We start from the raw sequence: 17,157 nt of genomic DNA on the forward strand, positions 1-17,157 counted from the left end.
ACACGTGAAACAGGAGAGTGCGCCAGCAGAGACCCGCCCGACCCACCCTGGGCGACGGACCCAAGCGGGTGTGCACCCACCCTGTCACCCCTCCAGTCGGAAGGCAGGTCGTAAACCGAGGAATCCAGGGGAAAAGGCTCACACTGGGCTACTATCCGCCGTACTCAAACCACCCAGGCGACATCCTACGAAGCAGCGGGCAATTAAGAAGCGGCGGAGAACAGCCGAACGCAGCGGGCACAGGAGAGTACACCATAAACTTACCTCTGACCATACAGTCCAAGCGGAGGCCAAGCAGAGAGACTTGAGCAGCCACTCCCGCCACCGGGCCACCCGTCAAGTGCTGGGATCCCCCACGGAGGAGAATAGAGAAGCCACCCACCTCTTTGCGTGCCCCAAGAGCTTTCCGAATAAGGGGATCGGCTGATCCAGAAACTCGTTCAGGACAGTGGACTTTGTTGCCTAACTCTGAATCCCCCATGATACTGATGGCCACTATTTTCCCCTGGTAGTATACCATACCACAATGTTTAAACTGCACTCCAGCGGTCACTCTACATAATAAGCTATAATCGTGTGACCTTATGTCTCCCACTATCTGCACCCACCTCACATCCTCAAAGCATGTTAACCCTGTGTTCACTTAAACATTCTTATGTCTAGATCACTCACACTGTCAGTGGGCTCTATTATTACATATAAGCAGACATACATGAATAGCCTGCAACATAACTACTTACTTAGATATGTGTGCGATAGCAGTATACCTATATTGAAGAAACCAGATACACGTCTTAATCTAAAATGCATACCTTTATACTGTCAGTTAGAACAGTGAACGTTTAATCTGTTATCTCACTACTGACTATTGCCATGTGTTTACCGAGTCATTTCTTTGCTACATGCCTAAATTTATGTCTAGCTTGTTTTACCACAATTACTAAAATGTGCAGAATCCAAGTGCCAAATCGAATGCTTGTTGCATGTTCAATACGTGCTGTTGTGGCACATTACATATGCCTGTATCTTGCTTGCACAGTAAAAATAAAGAATTAAAAAAAAAAAAAAAAAAAAGTGGTCTGGGTGACTATAGTGGTCCTTTAAATACAGTGGATTTTAACATTCATTTTTCAAACCTCACAATCAAATAATTTGCTAAATGTACAAAATAAATAATAGTAAAAATCCTTTGAAAATGTCCCATGGGTTATTATATAGCTGTTAGTTACACCGTTACTCATCAGAAACCCAGGGTTCCCCGTAAACACATCCATTTGGCACCCGGGTTGCCTTTTGAGGACTTTTGATATCTCTGACAGCGTTATTTACTAAATTTCAAATAGTAGAAGTAGTGAAAAATAATTCAAATGGCAAAACTCATACCTAAATAGGTGATCTAGAAAAACACACCAACTGTAGTCAGCTTTAACTTAAATTCACTGCCGATTGTACTTAAACTTTCACTAAACACATACATCGCATTAAACTTTTTTTGTAATTATATCTTACTATTCCTTCAAAGACACTTTTTAATGTTGTACCTACCTGGGCTGACGCAGACAGAAGAACTAACAGATAAATGGAATTTGTACCCAACATGGCTCTGAAATGAGAAAATACGGTGATGAACCAAAGTTGCATATTAAATGACATATAGCTATAGCAGGATCACAAGGTGTGGTTCTATACATGGTAGACTTGGGCTGTCAGCTTCGTGGGACTGGAGCTAAAAATTACATTGGGCCTTAACACAATTATAAATAAATATACTAGCTGGAGCTGGTAGGGAAGCTCCACTTCATGTGAGTGTAAATCCTCATGTCTCTGTAAAAAGTGGCTCAAATAAAATAGTTGCTCTGTAAACTAAAGTTAAGTTTAAGAATATCTCCAAATCAGCTACTTTTTCCTATACGTTTGCTATTCTGATGTAAGTTCTTCACAATTCAGGGTTTTGTGAAAAAACACCCAAGTGTTAAAATCTTACAATAAAGGCGTCTGGCGTCCCCTTGTACTGTGTTCGGGGATTTTCCTGCAGTAAAGCGTGTGTAAGCAATCGCATCGTCCTCAATTTAACATTCATATCACCTTAATGGAAATGACCACAACCGGTGTAATGTTACCTATTACTGCAGAAGGAATTCAGGAACGTTCTGGATTTCACCGGTTCCTTGCACAAAATCACATGAGACCTATCACCTTTCCTTTAGCTCTAGAGATGCACATCTGGACACAGCAGCAACACCATTAAAGAGACAGTGACATTTTACAAATAAAACTCATATATTATTCTGGGTCTGTGCTTGTAATCTCTAACTAAAAGGTCTGACATGTAATCCAAAGACTAGGTATATCAGCCCGATACTATAACACACTCATCCTGCCTCTGTGACAATGTATTTTCTTATAGAGGGCTTTTGTAGCTGCCTGTCTCGGAAAATGGGAAGAATGCATTGTTCACATTTCCTTTACGCCTGCATTTGGTTGGCTTTAATGACTCGGAATGCAGGGTTAACCTGCCCTTAGCACTCAAAGCCCAGCATCGATGTCAAAGTTGTACAATTTTGGACAGATAATGAGGAAGTGAATCTTCTGCATTGCCCAACCGGGCTGCAGGGGGTTGGGCTGGGACTCTGGGAAGAGACGTGTTTTTTTGTCACACTGCTTAAAAGCATTTCCCGGGGGGCGGGGCCTGACCGCGGACAGGAGCAGACGCACACTGCAGCAGCTCCTGCATATCCACGATAAATGCACCCAAATTACAGAGCACAGAACCAGCAAACCGGTAAAATCGGACCTAATCATCGCAGGGGACTCTCTACGCTCCAAGTAGATACCAAACATGTGGACTTCCAAGCCGGTTCCGAGCACACAAATTCTGCGGCCTAGTAGCATGGTAGGCCCGGGAGAGACGGCCGCTCTCCCGCCGCCACCACAACTCAAGGCTGATCCCGGATTGGGTTCCTGTTCCCCCCCCTATGGACCGGCGGGGGTTATCCCGGTCCCCACCAACCCGGCAAGTATGCCATCAGCGTCTCTCAATCCATACCGCAACGCGGGATCCGACTACACCGGGCCCGGCGTAATGGTGGACACATGCCGTCTATCAGAGCCCACACCCCACCAGCCTATACTCACTCAGCTGGATGCAATATTCACCCGATTTTGGGAGAGACTGCAGCAGCGCTCTACTACCCAATTACCTCAAACACAGAGAGGGAAAGCAGTGGAACCTGAGGCCGTGGAGCGGAGTGGGCCTGTCCCGGGCTCAGCACCCTGCTCAATCCACGCACCACGCGTCCAACGCCCACCCGGGCTGAGGGTCATCCGGAGTTCCCCTTCCGAGGCAACACCCGCACCGCCGGAGGGCCACCCGCCGCAGGCGGCGGAGGAGTAAGATCAGGGCCTTTCATGGCGCCCGCACAGGGAGAGACCCGGACCTACGGAATTCCCGGGTCTGCGGGACATCACTGCCGACCCCACACCAGGCCTGGGGCTGGGGAGAGGCCACGTTCTGCCTGCGGATCACCACTGCTCCCCGAGCACTTCCAGCACCGGTTTCCAGCTCGCCAAGCACCGGGATCGGCTGAAAATGAGGTCGGAAGATGGAGTCCAGCCTCACATTTAAAGAGGATCTCACAGCAGAAGGACTTATCTTACACAAGCGGACTCTGACTCTCAATTATTGCAGCATGTATCCATCACACACATAAGGCACACACCACCTACCACTCCACCTCACTACGGCACCATATTACACCACCTTGTTAACATGCTAGGAATGGGGCTGCTCCTCGAAGGCATGGCTCTACACTCACACTAACAGAACCCACTACGTACAAGACGGCACAATCACCACACTAGCAACACGGGATGCCGGCAGCGCCGATACCTACAACGCGTGCTAAGTCCCAGGCTGCCTCATCTTTCAGCTAACCTGGATAGGAGACACACTACACTACACCCCACGCTTGCCGGTCAGGTGGCTCTAAGCGCCAACAAGTGAGCCTAAACATACTATCACCCCACTTACTACATCCCAGCTTAGGCTTGGCTAATTGCTCAACTACAGTCTCGTTTTACATGTTCTATTACATGCTATTATGCACGCAGCCTACTCATATGTTATTTTTGTTTTGCATGTTCAATCTATCAGAAAGCCTAATATGCGATCGACTCACCTGTATACCTAGCCTATAAGCATGTCTACTAGAATAAGCTGGTATCACATTTAGCATGTAACTTTGCCTGCATTGGCACTCTAATAAGCGTAGTTTAAGTAATATTTTTCTGTTTCAAAGATATAACTAAGCCTAACTCAATGGAATAAGCACCATTTATTTACTTTAATTTACACCACTTTATTTTGACTCTTTTAACTATGCCTAGATCACTATGTTTATTCATGTTTCAAAAAGAAAAATATGGCAGTTTCTCTTGGGAGAGTAATACAAACCGTCTTGTTATCATAATCGCATGTTTTCCCGTAATACCTCCCTTTTATATTCTGTACCCCATGACGCATATGCCATAATAAAAGAAAGATTTACATAAAAGCATTTCCCAGAAAAAGGCAGAAGGATAGCATGCAGCCATAAACACTGCAGTATATATAGTGGTTATGGTGCATAGAGGGCATTTTTTAATATACTGATAACATTTAGTTATTGAGGTTTCCTTATAGGTTTATATAATTATAGCACTAATCCTAACATTCTAAACTAAACCAAAAATATCTCTCTCAAGCAGTTGGGTCACAATGCAATGAGCCACTAATTTATATTTACAGAAATGTCCCTAACAGATCATATATCACTGTCTTTCTACCTGTTTAATCAGACCTGAGTCACTGACAGAGCGAGATTTTAATTTATCCGTTGTGATACAGGGCACGGCCTGCTCAGCTCTCTGTATTTATATTAAACCCAAACACAGTCACTGTAAGATCATTCATTGGGGGAACGTGTAACTAACTGAGATCACAAGATTTTCCAGGTGCAGCGTGATTCTGGAGTGAGTAAACACCCACAAATTAATATTAACAGTAACTAGGAACTTCTGGGACCCCAGTGAAAAAAAACTAAAGGCCACCCTTGTCGCACCACCATAAGCAATGCACATGAGTGTGATTGTAGTGGCTAGCTGGATGTGATATGTATGTGTGGAGTTGGCTGAGTGTGATTGGGTTGTGTGTAATATCATTAACCCCTTAAGGACCAAACTTCTGGAATAAAAGGGAATCATGACATGTCACACATGTCATGTGTCCTTAAGGGGTTAAAAATGTTTCCAGAACTCGGGGGCGGAGCTAGCGGCACAGCGAGGCAGTCGCCATTTGCAAAAGCTCCACGCGGCCGGCGCAAAAAACGGGGAAAAACCGGCACACCCGCAGCCCATCGCCTAAAACAGCCGCCCGGAACAGCTTCCTAACACCCTGCTGAACACACAGATGCCGTTCTTTCAGCAGCCGGGCACGAAACGCCGCGTTAAGAGCCAAGGGGCCTACCGCACACGCGACCAGTACCTCACCCGGGAGCTGACAGCGTGGCTCGGACAGAGCCCACAACTAATAGAGGCAGACTCCCACACAACTGAAGAGATGGGTCGGAGGTCCAAAAAACCGGCAGCAAGTACCTCCACGCCTAACCGGAGCATAGACAGCATGCTGCAGCACCCTCCACCCGCACAGGCCCGCGCGATCACAGCAGCCTCACCTGTAAGATCTGAGGAAGAAGGCTCAGAACACAGCACTGCAGGGGCAGACACAGGCAACATAAAAGCACAGGCAGCTGATGGACTAGCCCCAGCGACTAAAAGTGACATCCAGTCCATGCTGGCAGGACTACAAGGTAACCTACAATTAATGTGGCAAGCAGACCTGAAAGGGTTAGCAGCAGAGGTACAGGCAGTATCAGCCCGAACACAGGCCACAGCACAAGAGGTGACAGACCTGAGCCAGGCACTAAACTCACTTAAAGACACAGTTACCCAGATGCAGACAATACAGGATAACGTCTCCAGGCAAGTCAGCATCTTAGACGACAGGGGTAGAAGAAAGAACGTCAAGATCAGGGGGGTGTCAGAAAAGGTGCCATTGGAGGAACTACCCCACTTCGTAAGGCGCCTAGTGGCCTCGCTCATCCCCAACAGGCTGTCAAAACACTTTACGTTTGACGGCATATACCGCATAGCTAAACCCCTAAGGGCACCTAAGTCAGCCCCACGAGATATAATTCTACGATGCCAAACCTTGACGGACAAAATAGCCCTGATAACAGCCATGAAAGGGAAAGCGCCCTATGACTTTGAAACACACCAAATTACATTCTTCCAGGACTTAAGCAGAGACACATTATCTTGGCGCAAGAGCATGCAGCCCGTGACCACCACCCTGCAAGCAGCGGGTCTAGTTTACAGATGGGCGACCCCCAGAGCGCTATGGGTGACCAAAGACGAACAACACTACAAAATTACCAACGTGGAAGAAGGACCGGCCTTGCTGTCCACACTGGGACTCTCTAACAATGCCACAAGGGCGGACTCTCCGCACCCAGGACCCGCGACGTGAACCCTGGACTGACTAACTCAGAGACCTCCAAATCTTGCTATATTGTTATGTTAATGTTTAATGATTGTATGTTCTGCCCACTACACCAAGTTATGTCTCACCTGTCTTTTTTTGTTTAATCTTAGACGTGGCACGCACTGCCCTGTGCCTTTAAGGCAGTGCAACTGCACACTGCCCATGCCCCCCCCCCCAATGCCTCAGGGTCAAGAGGCATAGCAACCGATGGAGCGCATGCTCCCCTTGACCCGATCTTTTCTATCTCACATAGACCTTCTCCATAGTCTTAAGAGCCCAGCCCTAACACGGCACATATCCTCTGACACATACGCAATCCCCAAGCAGACGGCTCTCACACTTCTGGTCCTCACCCACGTATCTAGCTTTCTACAAAACGCACAGCCGCAGGGTACCAGCCTTATGCCACCGCCAGTGCAACCCTCTAAAACCACCCTAGCTATGGCACCCACAGCCACCACTGGCATGGGCGATCACATCATTACTACTGCCTAGTCCTACATACGAAAATGTGCACTAATATTCTTAGCCCCAAAGGCGGGAGGCTTAGCCCATTGACTAACTTTATTTTATGTACTTGCTGATAAGATGTAAACATACCAAGTCTATATCATTACACCAACACTGAAAGTAAAAGGTTTTTAAAGAGACCAGTTCACTCCCTATAGCCCGGAGCTACTACACGCGATTCACCTATGCACTATACGGAGACTAGCTATAGAATTGAGACGTACTATATCGCCACTACACATGTATAAGCAATCCAGCGAAACTCATAGATTAACCGGCTCGGTGAGAATTAGTCGGATCCCTACTAGCAAATGTCTAACACTTTACTCTAAGATGCGTGTAAATTAAGCATGTAACTAATGGTCCTTATCTTGCAATTCATAAACGGAATTCCTTAATGCATAACCTATACGTTATAGAACAGTTTCTAGTTGTCTGTTTCTCATGTTACAACATTTTAAAGCTATGCTAGCCAACCATATGACAGAATAAGTTAATGTTCATGATAAGCCTGCAGATGCTGTTGGGGCGCTGCAAGACTAAATGTATGCTCTTGAATATGCACAAGATAAATAAAGAATTTAAAAAATAAAAATGTTTCCAGAACTCCAGAAAAATATGGTGTTTTTTTCTGTCTCTGTGTCTTTGGGTTGTGTTTTTTTTATGAACCCCTTTTGGCTCTTAAGTGTTTGTGAACTCAGTCCCTGATCTTGGTGACGTTGGGCTTTGCTATGTACCCTGGGAGTGGAAGAATTCCGTGCATTGGGGGTTTAACTCTTTGGCTGCTCTGCTGACTCTCTTTTAAACGTTGTCAGCCCACTGCCGCAAAAAAATAAACAATTTTGCACTTTTACCTTTCATTGCTTTTCTTTGTAACCACAAAAAAGAAAAACAAAACAAAACTAAAAGTGAGCACTTAAAGTGCCGTATTGGCATTATACTAAATAACTTTTTTTGCAGGGATTTCCCCTGCCTCGCCTCGGCCCCCCTTGACAGACGATACTCTGAGATCACGAAACTGCCACTGTTTACAGCCCTAACTTAGGAAAAAAGAATCTTCTGCAACATGGACATAACAATTTAGAAAACTGATCTTACATCAACCCACTTATAACTCCTCAACACATCTCTTACTGAGTGATAGTGATTATGCTAACAGTCATTTTGAATAGCTGCTCAAACACCCTAAAATTAATGCTTTGTAACCCAACACATACAACAGACAAAACAACTTGGGCTTGACGATAGCCTCAACATAGCCAAACATTCCTTTACTGTGTGAGCAATTGTTTTTTGTTTTTTACAAAAAAATTTTATTTTAAGAAATTCTTTTACCATGAAGGACACTAAACTGTAGTAAATGTAAAAGCAAAATTTATCCTTTAACTTGACAATTTCCGCCTGAATTTCACTATTCGATTTACAGTCTCCCCCATTCGCTCGTTAGTAAATAATCGTTTAAATAACACTACATATTCTCATAATAATGGAATCCTCTTACACCAGCGGTTCTGCTTATTTAACAGCATACTGCGGTATATTGACAGCAGATCAAATTAAGTACGTTTTTAATTATTGGGGACGGGTACATTTTTTCATCAATTTTCAACGCACTAAAACTCACTGTTTAGTCAACAAACGACTAAGCTGAAGGTAATTCTAAACAACCAGTACGGCTTAAACATTAGCATACCAGCTAGCAAATCATCATCTTGTGACCCATTACTTTAACAGACCACGCACCGCAATTTAGATTTTTTTTAAATAAAAACTAAATATAAATTAAAAAAAAACATTTAAAACTTACTTTATAGATAGAAGAGATTTAATAATGCAAAACTTTTTGGTAGCAAAAGGGTCCTACCTTTTCCAACTCTTGAAGGGCAGAAAACAAATGACTGATCTAGTAAAATAGGTAAGGAAGAATGTTAATCATTTACTTAAGAATTAAAAACGAACCAATCACTAACGCCATCACAGTGCTCCAGGCCTCAGTTCATAGTTTATAAACTGGTTGGAAAAAAACATGAATAAAAATTATATTCGTTGTCATGGGCACACTTAATTTAATTGTTATTCCTGCTAAGAAATTCAGTGAAATAAGAGAATCAAAGAAAATGAAATGATGTATATACAGTCGATGGATAAGATAACAGAAACTGCTGATAAGATATAAATATGTGTTAAATTGTTTTTATTGTAGAAACATAAGATAATCGTGTATACATCATATCCAAACTTTTACAGCATCATCGCCTACGCAGAGGCTCTGCTTGAGTAGCAACCGTAGTAGAAAATGCGCCTTCGCAGAGGCTATCAAGTAGCAGAACTGTACATTTTCAGGGTGTTCTACGTAGTACATGCTTAACAACTAGGTTATTTGCAACAGTGGCCTGTTTTGACATGCAACAGTGGCGAACACTTTGCTGGTCTTACATGGATCGGTACGTAGTATGTGGGAGGTCTGTAGTGGTGTAAACTATAGTGTAAACATATGGTATGCGTACATATAGCATATCCAAACTTTTAGTGCAACATCGCCTACGCGGAGGTCTTGCTTGTGTAGCGAACGTAGTAGGAATGCGCCTCCGCAGAGGCTATCGTGTAGCGAAACTGTGTATTTTCAGAGCGTTCTATGTGGTGCATGCTCAGCAACTCGGATATTTGCAGCAGTAGCCTAGTGTGACACGTAACATCGGTGTACGCTTTTCCGGCTGTAAATGGGTTGGTACATAATGTATGGGTGGACTGTAGTGGTGAGTGTATGAATCCCCGAGGTCAGTACCATGTGTCGTGTGGCCTTGCGGGTTCGAGTTCTTTCAAGGTCTCCTAACCGGTGTAATGTAACCGGTGTCTGTCTGGGGTGTCATTGTCGTCTGGGCCTGTGATTGGCAGGGTCGGCTGGAGTTATCTGAGTGTTCCTTGCGCTGTATATCTCAGTGTTTCGGTTGTTGAGTTCGGTAGGGTTGGGCCGGTCGGTGTTTTCCCCCTTAGCATTCTCGGACTTAGCCCTGTGTGGAGTTGTGTGCCTCTCGGCTAGTCTGTAGCTTGGTCCGGTCCGTGGGGTGCTGTATTGGGGCTTCGTAGTGTTTAGTTCAAGCTTGTGTTTGTGCTTCCCCTGCCTCCCTGTGACCCTGTGTCAGTGGGGGGGGGCATCGCCTATCACGCTGTCTGGCTTTTTCTGTGTCGGCATGTTCCTGATGTTGAGAGGTTGATCGCCGTCTGCGTATAGTGTTCTGTGTCCCATGTGTCTGTGAGTGTGGCAGTGGTCAGGGTGCTGGCCGTGTGTCTGTTCTTGAATTGTGTGGGGGGTCCAGGCAATTTGGGGGGGGGATGGTGTAGCGCTCTGACCCAGATCTTTAGTGGTCTTGCGGGTTGTCTGTTTGTTAGTCTTGTTTCTGGTCGGTGGGGATCATGTGTGGTGATATGGGCGGTGGTATGTTAGGCATCAGTAGGTGGTGTGTGTGTTCCCAGCTCGATATCCGTGTCCTGCAGGTGTGTGGGTAGGGAGGTGTATTGGTGTAGCTGGGTCGTTGTAGGTGGACGTGAGTATTGTTTTGGAGCGGGTAGGGGAGAGGCCCTATGTGTCAGTGAGTGTGCGCCCCCCCGCCGTCGCTCCAGCTTCTCCGGCTCCCGGGGCCTCGCTTCAATGCCCTCTGAGGCTGTCTACGTCGTCTTCCACGCTCCTGCTCACTGTTCGGCGAGGTATTGTAGGAAGTCGTCCGAGTTGAGGTTGCGTGACCAGTAAAACCAGCGTTTCGTGTAGTTTTCTCTTTGCTTCGGGGTAGTCGCTTTCATGTCTTCGTATCTTCTTGTGTCCTCCACTTCCTCTACCCAGCGTCTCACGGGTGGCGTACATGGCTGTCTCCAGAATATGGGAATCGTTGCCTTTGCCGCGTTGAGGAGTCTCGGGATGACTGATCTCTTGTATGCCGGCGTCGGGATGGTGGTGTGGTGGAGGAGGAAGGCAGCCGGTGTCCGTGGCAGGGTCTCGTCTGTTATATCATGTATCACTTTGTGAATCGTCTCCCAGTACGGTTGGATACGGACGCAGTCCCACCAGATATGTTTAAAGGTGCCCACGGCTTCTGCGCATCGCCAGCAGGTATCAGGGATCTGGGGGTCCCTGGCGTGGAGGTGCAATGGGGTTATGTACCACCTGGTGATGATTTTGTAGGAATTTTCTTGCAGTCTCGCCAAGCCTGGCGTTTTCTGTACATGGGTAATGATCTTGTCCCAGTCTGCGTCTGTTGAGATCTTCCTCCCAGCGTCTGATGCATGGGGGTGCCAGGAGGTATCTATTCACTATGATGGCTGAGTATATCTGCGAAATGGCCCGGGCTGGTTCCTGGTCTTGCGTGCACATTTGTTCGAACTGCGTCTGTTCTCGTAGTAGGTACGGCTGTTGGGGTATGGATCTGGCGTATTGCACTATCTGTGCTCTCGCTAGGGTATGCGTAAATGTATGTGGCTGGTCGGGGAAAAGTGTGGTTGTTGGGTGGACGGCGAACGGGCGTTGGAGTACGTCTTTGATGCGTAGAGTTGGTATGTGTCTGGTCAGGCCCGGAATTGGGCCCTGATCTCCTGCGGGGAAGTCTGGGTTGCCTCTCAGTTGGAGTAGTGGGCCCGGATCCGTCGTTAGGAATTGTTTCGTGCCCTGTCTGTGCCATATCTTCATGGTCGCTGTAACGAACGGGTTCGGTATTTGTTGGCGTCTGTATGCGGCTTTCGTGATCCACGGTAGGGACCTTAGGTCGTAGTTGGCCGTGTCTGATTCCAACTGGGTCCATAGTTTCGTGGTGCCCTCCACTGACCAGCTCAGGATCCTGGTAAGGTGCGCTGCCTGGTAGTATTTTTCGAAATCGGGGAGTGCCAGCCCCCCTCGGATTTTGGGTAGCGTCAGTTGGGCGTGCGCTATGCACGGGGACCTGCCCTTCCATACGAACTTGCGGATCTCCGACTTTAGGGTGGTGAAAAAGGAGTCAGGGGCCAAAATCGGTACTGTCTGGAATATGAAAAGGAGTTTTGGTAGTAGCGTCATTTTGATCGCGTTCACCCTGCCTAGCCATGAGACATAGTATGAGTTCCAAGTCCGTAGTTCTTCAAGCGCCTTTTGCAGTATAGGGAGGTAGTTGTGGGCATATAGATCGGACGGGTTCGGTGTGAGCCAGACCCCCAGGTATCGCATGCGTTGGCCGCACCAGCGATACGGGTATTGTCGCTGGAGCGTCTGCTTGAGCGTGTGGTCAATGGAGAGGCCAAGGATTTCAGACTTCGAAAAGTTAATCTGGAGGTTCGAAACGCGGCCATAGGCGTCGAATTCCGACTGGATAGCTCACAAGGTCGATTCTGGGGCCGTGACTACGAATAGGAGGTCATCTGCGTAGGCCAGGGTTTTGTGGTGTGTCCAACCTGTCGTCATCCCTCGGATGGCGTCGTTATTTCTGATTCTATTTAGGAAGGGTTCCAGGGACAGTGCAAAGAGCAGGGGTGACAGCGGGCAGCCTTGCCTGGTCCCGTTATGGATCTGGAATGGGTCTGTAAGTGCCCCGTTGATCCGAATGCGGGCTGTCGGGCGTGTGTATAGTGCCTTCACCCAGGAGAGGTAGTTTGGCCTGACGCCGAGGTTCTGAAGTGTGCCAAACATGAGATCCCAGTCCACCCTGTCGAACGCTTTTTCGGCATCTGTGGACAGGAGGAGCGCTGGGGTCTTCAGCGATCTGGCGTGGGCTATGAGGTTCAGGGCTCTGATGGTGTTGTCCCGTACTTCTCTCCCGGGGATGAATCCGTTTGATCCGGGTGGATTGTCTTGGGTAGGAGTGGGGCGAGGCGTGCCACCAGAACACTAGCCAGAAGCTTGAGGTCTGCGTTCAGTACGGAGATTGGGTGGTAGCTTGGGCATAGTGTGAGGTCTTTTCCTTCCTTCAGTAGGAGGGTGATGTTCGCTGCTGTGAACTGAGCTGTAGGCATGGCCCCTTCCAGGATTGAATTGAGGGCCGTTTGCAGTTTTGGGAGGAGGTCTGGGTGGAAGGTTTTATAATACAAAAGAGGGAAGCCGTCCGGACCAGGTGCCTTGCCCGTCTGTGCCCTTTTGATGGCGTGCGCCAGTTCCTCTGTTGAGCTGGATGCTTCCAGGTCTTCCCAGTCGGAGTTGTCCAGTCTGGCTCCGTTCGCAGTGTCCAGGTAGCGCTGGATTTCTTCGAGGGTGCAGTCCCCCTGGCTCGTCTTGGCGCAGGTGGTATAGTCCTTGGTAGTACGTAAGGAACGCGGAGGAAATCTGGTCCGGGAGGTGGTGGAGTCGTTGTTGCGTGCCCTTGATTTTCGGGATGTAAAGTTGGGACTTGCGCTGTTTTAGTAGGTTCGCCAGCAGCCTCCCACATTTGTTCCCGTGTTCATATATCACGTGCTGAAAGTGTTGGTACGAGCGCTGTATCGAGCGGTTCAGGAGCGTGGAGAGTTGTCCCCTTTTGGCGGTCAGGTCCCTGTATGTCTCCGCGTCCAAGTTGCGTTTGTGCATAGCTTCCAGGGCCGCGATCTCTTTACTGAGAGTCATCGTTGCCTGTGTTGCTTCCCGCTTGCGGGTGGAGCACATCGTGATTAGTTGTCCCCGGATCACGGCTTTGTGTGCCTCCCAGCACATCAGGGGTGTCGTGTTCCCTTGCACGTTGTCCGTGAAATATTCCTGTATGGACTGCCTGGTCTTGTCCACCACCCGTGCATCTGAGAGGATCGATTCATTCAACCTCCATGAGGTTTGTCGCGGCCTGAATAGGGGCTACTTTATTTTTATGATGGGGCAGTGGTCCGACCAGGTCATGGGCAGTATTTCCACCTCCTTGAGCCGAACGAGAGTGTGGTGAGGCACGAGGAAATAGTCCAGTCTAGAGTACGTGGAATGTGTCGCGGAGTAGAAGGTGTAATCGCGAGTCGACGGGTGTAGTGCCCGCCAGCAGTCCGCGAGTTGATGGTAGTGGATGGTGCGGAGCGTTCTGGCGTTTCGATTGTCGGGCCTGGAGCCTTGCTTGGCTGTTGAGTCTTGCTCGGGGTGTAACGCCAGGTTTAGGTCACCTCCGATGATCATGGTGCCTTTCACGAATTTCATTAGTGTGTTTAGCACCGTGCATATGAAGTGGTGTTGCTTCGAGTTTGGCGTGTAGATGTTTGCGAAGGTGTATGTCTGGTCAAGAATTGTACCTCTCGTGAAGATGTATCTGCCTTGCTTGCATCTGAGGGTGGCTTGTTCCACGTACGGGATCCGTCTCGAGAATAAAATGCCTACTCCTAGTGTGCGCCGGTCTGGGTTGTTGCAGAAGTAGCCTTGGTGATAGTAGCGGTCTTTCAGCGCTGGAGCTCAGCCTTCCTGGAAGTGCGTTTCTTGGAGGAACACGATGGACGCCTTGTAATGTTTAAGGTCCCGTAAAAGTCTGGAGCGCTTCTCTCGTACGTTAAGGCCGCGTACGTTATATGAGATGACTGAGATATCCTCCCGGGCAAATCGTTCCGACCCCGGGGCCTGCATCTCCGGAGCGACGGGGGGGGGCTGCGCGATATAGTGTAATGAAGGGTATGTTCGTCTAACTAGGGGGGTGGCAAGTGTGTGTGTATTGTTGCTGTTAGGGTCGTAGCCGGGTGTAAAGTCGAGTCAGTGGTGGTTGTGTCCGCTACGTTTGAACCTGTGTCCGTGTAGGTTAATGGACAGGTGTCCCGGTTGGATAAGATATAAATATGAAGGAGCTAATAATAAGTAGGACCAAAGCTTTCCTATGGAACGGCTTCAGACTTTCTTAGAACACGGTCATACAAGTTGTGAACTACGTTAGTAGAAGAAAGTCTTTATCACCTCCCTGATTATATGATTATGCTGCCATTATTTAAGATGGAATACAAAATAAAACAAAGAAGTATTTGAGCAAAATGGACAGCCCTGGAGGGATTGGGCCTTAGGGGAGCCACCACTTTTGCCCTGTGTTATAACGGCGCCAAAGCAACTTAGCTACTAAACTGTGTCCTGGTTTAATGTGAAACTATTTTCGAACAGATTGACCATGTTGTTCCCATTAATAACACAGAATTAACACTATATAAATGCCAATAATAAAAGCAAAAATAATTAATGTCAATATTGTCCATCCTCAACATCGTTGATAGTCTGAGACCATTAAGGGCAGGTTAGGTGAGTGGCTTATAAATTCAGCTGTGTCAGAAGCAAAAATCCCAAATAGATCACTGGCTATGTTTCCAAAAATGATTACATGTATGTACGGTTTATCAATAGATTGAAGGAGATATCGGATATTGGCTAAGAATCTCGGAAGACATCTGCCCTTTCTCCCACTGACAAAAACAGCATAATTTCCGCTTTAACTAGGAAGTGATTTTACTATATAATATATGTATAATATAAGAGATTTGTGGCTGTAGGCAGCTGCCTACTGGCAAATCTGAGCCTGGCTATATGGCAATTGCAGGTAGATAATATGTTAGAACTGATTAAATGAGAGGCAAGCACTTCAGACCTTGCTTTCTACAGAGCTTGCAGAGAAAATAAATAGTTAAAAGCTCCATCACAAGAGCAGCCTTCACCATGAAAGCCCACAAGTCCATGGCACACTCTGAGTGGGGTTATGGATGTCTAAATTGATTTCTATAAACAAACTGTGAGAATCGGTGGGATTCCCATTGATTGCCAAAACAGGTTCTCCTGCCAAATGCAGCCTGAGAGATCAGCTGACTGTCCGCCCAGACTAACACTGAATTATTACCACCACCATCATCTGCATTTTCATTCCATTTTAACCATTAAGTAATGAGGGTCCACTTTCAGATCATTATTTATCAACAGAGTCTAGAACCATCGGGCAGCGAAAGAGTTAAAGTGCTTGCTTTACCCACATGCCTGTTCGCATTTGAAATGAGCTGGTGTGAGGACCCTTGAAACCCCTCGGAGAGCAGAAGCAGCATTCATTTGGTACACAATGTATCATCTCTTCATCTACAAACCGTGATTTGTAGCCGGTTCTCAAGTGACCTCTCAGAGGCCCAGCATGTAAATTAGTAGTCTGCAAAAGAACAGGGTAGTCCTCAAGTAGACCATTCACACGGATTAGCATTTTGTTGCAATAACGAGGAGTCGTCACGTCCAACGAGTCGTCACGTCCAACGATTTCTTATCCTGTATATTTGCAATGTGTGCCCTGGCTGTGTTACTCTTTACTAACATCATTTCTGCAAAGCACCTTCATTACACTCTGCTCAATGTCACCGACCTGACTGCATTAAATGATTCTTCATTACCTTTTAGAATGCAATGCTGCTACGGTAAACACTTTATGGGATGTTGCCATGGGAATGCAGTTGAGGGCCCCAACCTAAGGATTAAAGTGGCAGTGTCATCCCCCCAGCAAAATGAGAATTTCATAAATATATAATCTTCATGAAATACTCTTATTGAAAGTGTTTGAATTTCACTGAACTTCCAACACAGTCAAAAGATATACTGAGACAAAGTATTGATAAGTTTGTCTCAGTATGTTTCCGATGCCTACACCGTCAAGAACTGTCAACCCCCCAGCTGTCACCAGTGACGGCTGCAGGGAAATGGCTTTTTTCTATGAAGGATCTTGTGGGATCCTTCATAGACCTCAATGGCATACTCTCGCACATGCAAAACAGGACCGGGCAGAAGACGATGGCAGCGCCCGCGAGGGACAGGATCAGGTAAGTTAAACTCACTTTTGACTGCTACCCCTGGCCACTGGACCCCAGCAGCGATGTCACCTTCATTGGTCTTTGCAAATTATTGAAGTACCCAGACAGTGGCACTGAATGATGTGCGCTATACAGGCATCGATCTGGGAGTTCTATACATTTTACCGTGCGGCTAGAATGAATGTTGATGACTGCGTATATGCAGTGTTGGATAATCTATTTAAAAGGGGCAGCTCTGGTGCTTCATAATTTCATGATGTACATGGTATAGGTCAGTAGGATAAATAGGATTGTACTATTATATTAATCCTCACTTCTCATTAATGCTAATCCTAATCACCTCTCCCATAAAATAATCT

At 46.9% G+C, this 17,157-nt stretch overlaps 1 protein-coding gene across 1 annotated transcript in view; it reads right to left on the reverse strand.

Annotated features, from left to right (window-relative positions):
• The window catches only part of CDH16 (cadherin 16), a 66,023-nt gene extending 57,033 nt beyond the window's left edge, over positions 1-8,990 (reverse strand). The window contains exons 1-2 of the mRNA XM_063438013.1: positions 8,955-8,990; positions 1,546-1,603 (exon numbers count right to left, since the gene is read on the reverse strand). Coding sequence (XP_063294083.1) covers positions 1,546-1,599 — 54 coding nt within the window. The 5' untranslated portion in view covers positions 1,600-1,603; positions 8,955-8,990. The remainder of the gene's footprint in view (positions 1-1,545; positions 1,604-8,954) is intronic.
• Between the last annotated feature and the right edge of the window lie 8,167 nt (positions 8,991-17,157).

Source organism: Pelobates fuscus, chromosome 12, assembly GCF_036172605.1.
Source record: "Pelobates fuscus isolate aPelFus1 chromosome 12, aPelFus1.pri, whole genome shotgun sequence".
Taxonomy (NCBI): Eukaryota; Metazoa; Chordata; class Amphibia; order Anura; family Pelobatidae; genus Pelobates; species Pelobates fuscus.